At 34.6% G+C, this 11,303-nt stretch overlaps 1 protein-coding gene across 1 annotated transcript in view; it reads left to right on the top strand.

Moving 5' to 3' along the window:
• Positions 1 to 11,303, top strand: part of KCNH7 (potassium voltage-gated channel, subfamily H (eag-related), member 7) — a 245,497-nt gene that overhangs the window by 144,383 nt on the left and 89,811 nt on the right. Inside the window, exon 3 of the mRNA XM_009325389.1 lies at positions 2,013 to 2,172. Within this exon, the coding sequence (XP_009323664.1) occupies positions 2,013 to 2,172 (160 nt within the window). The remainder of the gene's footprint in view (positions 1 to 2,012; positions 2,173 to 11,303) is intronic.

Here is an 11,303-nt window from a genome sequence, read left to right as displayed (position 1 = left end):
TCCCATTTTTTGTTCCCAAAATATTTCTACATACAGCTTAAATTTTTAACCCTGTGCTCTTTTTGCCACGTTCTTAAGCTGTGGACTGTTAAACAGTTTCTGCATTTCCCCAGAGATGCGAATCCCTAGCTCCAGTACAAATGAGGTTTGTAAATGCTTGAGGGCGGAATGTTCTACATAAACGGGAGATAGTGTCATTACTTAGCACTGTGGGAAGAATTTCAAAAGCTGAAACACCCTTGCCTTCAAAAGCAGGAAAGTTTTTAGAGAAGTCTGAGGCTCCTTGTCATCTTTGTTTGCAAAAACTGATAAACATTTGATCCACTGGAGTTCAGTGTTCTTCAAAGCCATGCACACCTCAGCCTAGCCCCACCTCCAGTCCTTTGTGTTAAAGGTGTCCGATTGGGGGATATCTGCCCAACCTATAAATCTGCATGTCAAAACATGGTCTATATCATGAAATATTAAGTATTTCCTTCCAAGCAAATCAATAAATATCATTTTGACTGTTTAAACTCAATATGTATTTTTATTAGTTAGCAAAAACCACAAAGATTATTTCTAAATTCTCTTCAGACCCTCCATTTAACCAGTCTATGTTGCAATGCTTGGCCTGCGGCACTTCTATTTTTAGCTCTAATGGAACAGTCTTAAATTGCTTATTTTCTGTTTACTAAAGTCATTGAGCTTGTAACCATGGCAACTGTGGCAAGTGCCACAGCTTAACTGTTTTATTAAATGGATTGAATGTACAGCTGCAAAACTTGAAAGGCCAGCATGTCAATTTTATACATAGCTCAAACTGCCATATATACCACATTATAGCAAGTACTACATTAAATATGAGAGGCCAGAATCTGATCTTGTTTATAATGATATAAATCTTTACTATCTCTCTCCTCAATGGCAAAAAAAAAAAAAAATTATTCTTGTGTAACGCAGATCAGGATCCATTTTTGTCAAATTGCACACCCTGTCAAGTTTCAGTGATTACTGCATTGGAATGCATAAATTGCAGATGATGTACATTAAACCAGTCCCTAGTTATCATGGAAAGACACCATCTCACAGTTGTGTTTGCATGAAGCTTTTAGCACGTTATTGTATTGCTTACAGCAATCACATTATTTTTGGAACCATTATATGTTGCTAGAAGGAATTAAATCAAAACTAACGACCTTGACAAATGAAACTTCTTAAGAGTTATCCTGGAAGAATTAACACAAAGAATTCTTTAAATCTGTAATTAGGCATTTGAACAAAAACACCCTGAGTACCAGAGGTGTTGAGAAATTACACCTTCTGTTCATTTCAGTATAAGCTGGGTATGCTCCATATATATGAAAACTAGTGTACTTTTAAATTCATACTTCAAATTGTATATAACAGTTAAGTCAAATACTTCTGAAAATTATTGAAAATTATTACCAGTTTAGAAGTTTTTTGTGATAGAATATAAAATCCCATAGGATCAGATAACAAATATCAGTTTTAACACAAACCTAAACAACATTATACAGCCCCCAAAAGATTGAGAGCTAAAATAAGAATAGTGATATTTTTACACCTATAAATATTTAATGCATGATTCATCCTGTTGTAATAGAATCAAAAGCTTGAAGAATGTTTGACGTTTAGAAGAATGGGGTTCTGCTTTCTTTGCTAGTGTTGTGGTTGGAACTGTGTTCGCATTGTTACTTTTGGTGCTAAATGTCTCCATACGCAAGTCTGTCTATACAGGTACTTCCAGTGAATAAAAAACAAAAAGTAAAACTGACATTTTTAAGGAGAGATCTTTTGGAAGAGGTAATAATCTAATAAATTATCAAAATATGTATTTCTTTCTAAGAAACTGTTCCTGTTTAAATTAAAGAATAGTGTGTTTGATGTTCAGTCATTAAATTCAAAAAAATATTCTTCACTATCTGTTGGTGTAACTGGAATTACTGGAGTGAAAAAATAGTGGTTTCCTTTCATTTATGTATTTCTTTCTTTTTTTCCTCCATCTGCAGGATCTACCTTCATTTGCAACACCCACATAATTCCAGTAAAAAATCAAGAGGGAGTAGCAATGATGTTTATTATTAACTTTGAGTATGTAACAGATGAAGAGAATGTGGCATCTCCCGAGAAGTGCAAGCCAATATTGCCATCCAAACTTGTAAATCGTAAGTTACTCATTGAAAGTTCTGTGCTTACCTCTACTCTTAGCTGGGAGAGTAATTAGCCTGGGCAATAATGATACCAAAGAAATGATGCAATCCCCATTGCCTGACTTATTTAAGACAGAACTCAAAACAATAAGAAGTTAAATGTAGCAAAGCTGTTATAAAGTTGGCAAGATAATCAATCAGATCTTTGGTAGTACTAACAGCATGGATATTGTGAGTACTCCTAGGAAATATAAATTCATTAAAAGTAAAACATTTCACAGAAGTGCATTACCCTTGATAAAAATTGATTATGAACATGAAACTGCAAAAGAAGCATTATGATATAGCCCAAATATTTCACCTTAACCTATTCAAAATTGAATATTGCTATTTTCCTTTCCAAAGAAAAAATAGTTGGTGGAAGGTTTGATTAGATTAGACTAGAAAATATAAAACATTAAAAAAAAGTTAAAACATAATTAAACATCCTGATTTTATCAAATTGAAGTATTTAGAGTGGCTTGAAGGATGTGGGGTTTTTTGGATATACAGGAAAAGTTTTTGTTTTCATTCCACTCTGGAACATAAGTATTGTCAAAATCAGAAAACTCTACACAAAACAAAAGTCCACTTTTTATACAGCTAGACAGTGTAGCTTTCTGTCCCACTATCTGCAGAATGTGCGCTCTTTTGCTGACCTTCACTCTGTGCAGCAACAGCACATGATCCTTCTGCTTTGCATCTGCACTCACGTAATCTGCTCTTACTACAAGATTTCCCAGAACACATCCACATTTGTACAAGCTCTTAGTAAAGCACAGCATGCTCTAACAGTGAGCATTAACACTCTCCCCTGGCTGCTTCAGCAACAGCTGGAAAATACCTTTTCACAGTGTAATAATCTTTAATGTTAGTATGATAAAGGGACCTGGAACCTAAGTTTTCTGATTGTTAAATCAACACTTCAGCTTTCTCTAGATAGGAGACAAAGACCAGTACGATCTTCACTGCGAGAAGCAAGGGGAGAACTTTCCCAATGTAAGCACTAGGTACTACCTGAAGTGATGACATGCTGTATTAATTTTTCCACTAGTTGTGTTGAGAAGATTGTAAGGAGCAGGCCTGTAGCTGTGCATATAACAGCATTACCAGGTTCCTTCTGATAAAAACAGTCTTTCCCGTTCTTAATAATCTAAACTTTCTGCACTGTATCTTCTGGACAAAATGCATAGGACCTCACTCAAAGCTCTGTGACTATCAAAAAATACATAAACAAAAAGTCCCCCCCATAATATTGCCAAATCATTCACATTTTTAAAAATTGCTATTTACTTCTATAACTAATTGGGATACTAAAAAATACTATTTTCATTAAGCGTGGAGAAAGAGCTCTGACTGAATCACTCCGGATGGGCCAAAGTCTTTCCACTTATGTCCGTATAACCCTACAGTGGTAATAGATATAAGATTGTGGAAAGGAAAATTCCCATTACTGGAAACTAGCAGTCTGCAATTAATTATTGTTCATCAAACATCACATTTTTAAAAGAGCCTTTGTAAATATTCTTTACAGTGCATATTTAAAATCTTGTGCTTTTGTACTTCCTTTTCTTATTCTGTTTTGCAGGGTTTTTTTGAATAACCAATACAGCAGTATTTTTCATTTTTCTTGAGATAGCAAGAAAACTTTTTTTTTTCCCCTAGTAATGTTATGGTAAAAATCCCATTAAGGGGTATCAGAAAAAATAATAAAATTGCATCAGAAAAAAAAATGGTAAAAATTACATTAAGTAAACCCCACTCATATTCTGTTTCTATTTCAGGATGCCATAATTTTGTGAATTTTGAACACTTTACTTCCTGGTTTTAAAAAACAATTTTATAACATAAATAAAATTGTTCAGCTGGTCTATGCTTAATGTGATTTTATTGACAAAATAGAAGGTAAAATACCAATTGGGAGGGGGGGGGGAAGAGCTTCATGTCCTGAAAAAGAGCTTTTTGTTCTGCTATCTGCAATACATCACTGTACATTTTCAAGTGTTGTCACTTGCCGTATTTTAAAGTGAAAAGCCGCTAAAGAGGACATCAGCAAAAAAAGCACTTAGTCAAAACAGCCTTCTCTTGTTTTACAGTAGTTATGCCTGACATACACAGGGGATTTCCTTGCTGAGAGTTCTTGAAAAATGAATAGGTGCGGCTCCAAGCTCAGTACATAATAGAGAAAGATCAATGTGCAAAAGGAGGCAAAAAAAGGTGACTTGAACTATTTTCCTGCTAGTGGGTACAGCCAGATGCAAGAAACTGGCAGAAACTAGAGCAGGCACATGGCTGCTCTTACTCCTACCTAGCTGCTTGTGGTTTCACAGACGACTTATGTATGTGGGCAGGATGGGAAGAATGGTGATACAAAATATGCTACATAGCCAAAAACTCCTCTTGGCAGAAAGAATTCTCCAGAAGGAGGCCAACCTGTGCAAAACATCCAGAAATAACTGCAAGATGTTGTGTATAGGCCAATGGTGGGTTTGAATTAAAACAAACAAAAGCCTTGAAATTTAGAAAAGGCAGAGAGAGACCAATAAGCAATAAAAGAAGTCACAAAAAAGGTGGATTGTTTACCAGTAAAAACATCCTTTCTAAGTCATGTTCCCACCATAAGAAAGGCAAACAGCAGATTCTCTAGGAGGAAGTTAGTTTTTCATCATCTTACTCTATTTTGAACACACATCAACAGGTAAAGCAGGTGCTCTGTTTTCATTAGATCACACACACAAAATGGACAGTAATAGGTACTGGTTCAGGAAAAAAAAAGGCAAAGAAACAAAATCCCTTCAAATCCAGCAACCAATTTAGAGAATAAAAGTAGAGAGGGCTATAACCCTCTCTATTTTACAGCCATATAACAAGTGCAATACATCCCTGACAAACAACCAAGATAAGCAACAGCTAATGACAAAAGACAAAAGATTTCGGATTGCATTAACATCTACTACCCAGAAGTACACAGATCATGAGATATTTCTTTCCAGAGCTCCTTAGATTGAGTTTTCTCATACTAGAATGTCTTTTCAACATGAGAACAAATAAAAATGACCGAGTCAGGTTGCAGGAGAGAAGAAGTAAAAGTGAATAGGCCACAAAAAGATTAGTTATTTTCCTGACCCTAGAAAATAAGATAACTCTTCCATACTATCATTCTTCCTCTAATTGATTTATTAAGAGTTGACATCAAATTTATCAAGTGTAACTTTGAAAAACCCTTTCTTTTTCTAAAAGCATCTATCCTGCGAGCTGCAGCCAACAGTTTTGAAAAAGATCACTTACCACAGTGCTGCTCATGACTGAAATCTAACACAATGTAAGAAAAAGCATTTCATGCTGTACACACAGTGCATTCTGTTTTCAAAGGCTCTAAAGAAAGAGGGATTCCAATCTGTTAAAGAGCTGAGGGCCCTCTGAACAAATTAAAGACCTATGGAAGGCAACTGACATTTGCTAGGTTGAGCTCAGAGACTACATTTTGTTCTGGATAGGCAGGAAATTAAATAGTGTTTGTAAACTCTTTAGGACTGGGATCCTGTCTTTTGTTATGTGCCATTATGATGGCTAACACAGCTACGTTCTGATTCAGCATTGGGCTTGGCAGATTATTATAATAATAGATTATTAAAAAAAAATATAATATGTTACCAGTAGTTTGATGGCCACATTTGAGCATAAATAGAATTTTTTCTAGTCTGGTGCTCAAGAGCTCCTATCTCACATGCAGCAAAAAGCTGAATAGGCAGTAATGTGAAAAGTGAAGACACTGGTTTCACAATAGCAGTGTAAAAATCCTTACAGCTGATCCTTTTGTTCCCTTTATTCTTCCTTGCAAGAATTTATCATCAGTTGTCTATGTCAGTCTGACCATTGTTTGTATAATCAAATAGGTAAATTTTGGAAAATCTTTTTTCTTTTTAAATTCTTCCTTTTGGGGGGGGGGGGAAATCCCAAAACATTTTTCATATCTTTTTGTTTAAAATTCTAACAAAATTTATTTAATACTATATCTGTCCCGTCATTATATTCAGAGAGGTGAGGAAATTTCTTCTGTAAGCACTTATTCCATGACTGGGTAACATCCTCTTTTCCAGCTGAGGATTTATTTGTGCAGTTAAAGTAAGACTTACAGAAAGCGATTTCTTCTATAGGTGTCCATTCATCATTCAATCACTCTTTCTAAATTTTGTCTCATTTCAGATATTCTGATATATTCAGATATATTCTATTCATTCTTACTTCAAGTCTTTTCTAATAAGTTTGTTTGCTTTCTGTGTTGCCTTTTCTTAGATCATGTAAATGTTTTATAATTCCAGAAATTAACTTCTATACCTAAAGATAAAAACACTTAATACCTTTACCCCACCTCACTTTATCTGTGAAATGCTTGAAGACATAAATACCTGCTTTTTAAGTGAAAGGATATTTGTTTAGCATCTAAAAGTGTTAAGATCAAAAGTTTTGATCCACATAAGCCCTAAAAATTGTTTTTACTCGTACTATAACATTTCTTATGGACTGTTCTCTGTCACATCTGATAAGACACTAACATTTGCTTGATTGTCACTACAATGATAAAAAATTATTCCCAAAAATGTTGTTCATAAATTTTCCTGAATCTAATCATTTGACAAAGTTGTATAAAATTTTCAACTCCAACTGAAATAATGCATAAATAATGGATATTTAGCAAGGCGCTTTTAGAAAAAGAGAACTCACTCCTGTTAGACTCACTGTAAAAGAAAAAAAATAGAGCTTTCTGTAGACTGTCTACAAAGAACTACAATAAGAAGAGATGTGATTTTATACCAGTTTAGCAAAAAACCTGTGTGAACACTGCTAAACGATAATTTAAATTTGTCTACTAGTAACAGTTGTTAGCCAAAATAAGATAAGAATTCCTGTACAGTGTCTTGTACAGACTTCATTGAACTCTTTATTATAAGTGTTAAGCTACTACAACTTCTGTATATAAATATGGCTTTTAAATCATCTGTTGAGGAAAGGGAATGTAAGTGTCCAACTTTATTCCCAAATCTGTCAAACATTCCAAGCTGGCATGTTCATCCACTCCACCAATTTGATGAGGAATTTTTACAGAAATTTAAGGAACTGGTGACATAAATTAATATTTGCTCCTGGCACCTGATTCTGTTCTTCAAAGCTGTCAAATATTTTGCATCTGTAAAGCTAGTAACTGCAAAATATCAAAATCAATCATGACACAGAATGGACACAGAGGAAATCAGCAGCCATTTCACACTGACAGAAAGTCATAGATTTGAGGATACTGACTTTGATATGAAGAACGTAGCTATAATTTTTCTACTCAAAGTAGACCATTTGTGGGATTGTAATGTACACACATGCACAAGATGAGAAAAAACTCTGTGAATTTTAATTCTGAGTTGTCTTCAGCTTCTGCCCCACCTAGAGCATGCTGCTTTTTTACTGACCTGTAAGTGTTTTTTCTAACTTTTACTCCAGTCCTTTCTAAAGCAAAACTCCTATTAATATGTACGCTAAAATAGCTAAAGTCAGATGAGGTAACTTTAACATAAGTTTTATTCATTTAACTTCAAAACATTTTGACTAGCTAGAAGTACTAACCTATAAGCTAATACTGGTTCCCAAACACCGTGTTCATTACCTCATGGGAGAAAGCCCAGAGACTTATTTGATTAAGCACATAATTGTATTCTGCAGAAAAGGGATATTTGAGGATTGTCTTATCATTTTATCACTTCAAAATCTATAAGCCTATTGAAGACACCCTGGAATAATTTCTTGGGTTTCTTCCTCTAAAGGAAATGAGAGGATGTCTTATACATCCAATAAATGCATAGTTTTTGGATAAGCAAGGAGATCCTTCAGGGTGCTTACACTTCACCAAGTTTGGCTCTATCCTGGTCCTAGCAATGGAGTTACATCTCAGGAGTAGAGATCACTGCATCCACTGAAGGTACAAATAAAACAAGCACAACTGAAATTCAAATCAGGCCTCTCCTTTAAGTAAAAGAGTTAACTCAAAAAACGGTATTTGTTTTCCTCTGTGCAGAGCACTTTGCTGTATAAGTAAGCATAGCAGTTCAAGGAAAGGCAAGCATATATTTTTTTCTAAACATGGCTGGACAACAACAGTGTCATGAAAAATTGTATACCGTTTGATGCATAAAAGTTTGCCACATAGAACATGGCACGTATAAGCAATAGTAACCCCCTGACTTTTCCTAAAATGTAATGAGGAATTTGTCCAGGGTCTTATTTTTACCTGCACCACTGGGAGCAAATTCATCATAAGTCAGGGCTAGTCAAGAAAAATTGTTTCCAGGAGGACAAAGGTTTCCATCTAGCCAACCAGCAGCATAGTTCTGACAACCCCAGTGTCAATATGTGTATTTGTCTCCAAGGTAAATTACAGTGAATGTTAGGTGAACTGAGACAGTGTTGAACTCTTAGCCAAGGAATATAGCCTAACAGCCATTAACAGTAAAAGACAGAAGGACCTCTGGTACTTTTACTTTCAGTGCTCCACAAATACCTAACTGCCTAATTAACAGAACAGCCATTAAGATAAATAAATTCTCTTAGTTTTCCTTTACAGAGAAATACAAGTGGGGTGGCTATATTTTGTTTCTTCATGACAGCTACTATTGGGGCTCAGATAAGAAAGGAAGCCTCCCTGGATTCTAGCCACTGTAATTAGCTGTTTGCGTTACAGCCTCTCCCAGCTAGGATGACAAAGCTATTGTGCTATATCTTGTACAAACATTCAATAAAAAAAAGTCAATCTCTGCTTAAAGAGATTACAAACCAAAAAGAGGGAATGACACAGCTTTCAGTAGCTTTTAGTGCAGGTGACTTGTGCTTACTGGACAGGAAAAGGAACACAAGCTGAAAATACACTGGCTATGCAGAGACTGCAAATTTTCCTTTTGCTATTTAAATACATAGTAAGTATGAGAAGTGAGTATGAAAAGGATTCGTGGATTGAACTAGATCCAGGAGGTTTCTTTCAGTCCTATATTTTTGTTCAACAGGTCTCCTATCTATTTGTTCTTTTCAGGACATTTAGAACAGGTGGGTTCTGTGAGGTAACGTGAAGGCTAGGATAACGATTTTCCAAAGTCATCCCACATTATAATACATATCCTCAGGAAAGTATAAAGGCAGTGAGTTTTGCATCATTCTCTGATGGAAGAGAGAGACATATGTCTCTATTATTCATAATAAGAACTAGCACAGAGAACTTAACACATCTGTGCACTTACTAAATTGAATTAGAGATTTTAACCTTGAAGAGGGAGAATTCAAAGCTATCAGGGTATCTCAAGCTTAGATGAAAGGGACTCTACTAGATAGCAGAAAAAAATATTTAAATGGATTTGAGAAGCTTTCAGATGGACACTGGTCATAAGGAATATGCTTTGTTATTTATCTTATTCAACATGGAGTAGACCTTTTAAGGTAAGCAAACAAAATAGATCTATAGATAAAAATAAGGGGGTTTACCACCACTGTGTCTTATCTCTCAGGCATAGAATCCTATCATTATTATTTGACTATATTAAGGAGCATAGCACCCAGGCAAGTTGGGCATTTCAAAGACCTGAAAGCAATTGGCAAAGACACGTAGTCTGAGGAGTGCTTCCCCATGAAGTCATGAAATAAGTGGGCCCTACCTACGAAACTTCTCTAAGGTCATACTCTAAACAAGTGCCAGTGAATAAAGCCTATTCTTCCTAGGGAGATTATGAATTCTTCAACTTTTCAATAAGTTTCTTCCAAACAAAACTGGCATTTCCTAGCAAAGAATTTATCACTAAGAAATTAGAAGAGGTTCCTTTTCATGAGAAACAATATGCTAGTCTGGATACACCTACTTTAGTTTTCTGTCTGAAACATTAGCCAACTTTAAAACTTGGAATTGGAAACATATATTGATCTATGCGACAAACTTAATAATTATCAAAGTACTTCTTATTGGAATAGTTCTTAAATTTTCCAAATAAAAAGGCAATATACTTTTAGAACAATTCTTCTGCAGATTACATATATTGTATATGAATTCAAGCTACCTGAATTTGCTTCTAAAATGTGTGGAAATTTGATATTCTACCTTCTTTTCTTAATAGTCTGTTTATTTTTGAACCTGTTTCTTTTTAAGTTAAAGCTTTTTGTAAATCTAGTTTAATTGTATTTCAGATGGTAACAACCTTTCGAGTGGCTCTTCTTCAGGTAAATCTATCTTCTAAAATTCTACTTACTAAAGTCCTTTTATTGGTTTGTTCTGGTTCTATTATTTCCAGATCTCATTACATTTTATATAATTCTAGGAGAGTGCAAGTCAAAATATGGCTCTTGCTCCCACTCTGAATACTTATTTCTGCAAAACTATAGATATAACAGCTAAACTATTAAATTTAATATAATTATATGACATATAAAATCCAAATGTAGTGATACTTTTCAGCTTATTATCACTGAAAGTTCTTGTATGCAGAGCATAAAAAAATTTCCATCAATATATGAGACAAAACACACTGCAGAATTTGTTAGCAGTATATAAATTCAGTGTTAAAACATAAAAAGAACTTCTTCAGGCTTCCTGTCTCAGACAAAAGTAATATTTTTTATTCTATGAAGTCTGGCAACCAAGGTGATGAAGGGTTTAGGATTTCTTAAGAACTTGATTTAATAGATGGAATGAATTCTTTTTTCCAGCTACCAAAAACCCCACCATATTCTCAGCAAGACAGCAAATTTTTGTGCTAGTTGATGAATTCTTTGCATATAAAATTTGTTGTGATGCTTGCTGTTTTGTTTCATTGCAGTTATTTACTTTTTTCTTCTTTTCCACTTTTAATTATGTCTAAGAAATAAAAATGCAAGAACTGAAATTTCTTCCTGAGAGGACTAAAAATTCTTTTACCGTATGACTTTTTCACAAAAACACTGTAACTCCTATAATCTTAACTTAATGAATAAGATCTAATAAAATGGCATCTCTATTAACAAATGGGAAGAAAACCAGACAGGTAAATGTACAGGTTCATATTAATATCTGTCATGGTTTAACCCCAGTCGGCAACTAAGCACTACACA

Source organism: Pygoscelis adeliae, unplaced genomic scaffold (genome assembly GCF_000699105.1).
Source record: "Pygoscelis adeliae isolate BGI_AS28 unplaced genomic scaffold, ASM69910v1 Scaffold106, whole genome shotgun sequence".
Classification (NCBI taxonomy): Eukaryota; Metazoa; Chordata; class Aves; order Sphenisciformes; family Spheniscidae; genus Pygoscelis; species Pygoscelis adeliae.
The sequence above is the reverse complement of the archived record's forward strand: the minus strand, read 5'-3'. Positions and strand labels throughout refer to the sequence as shown.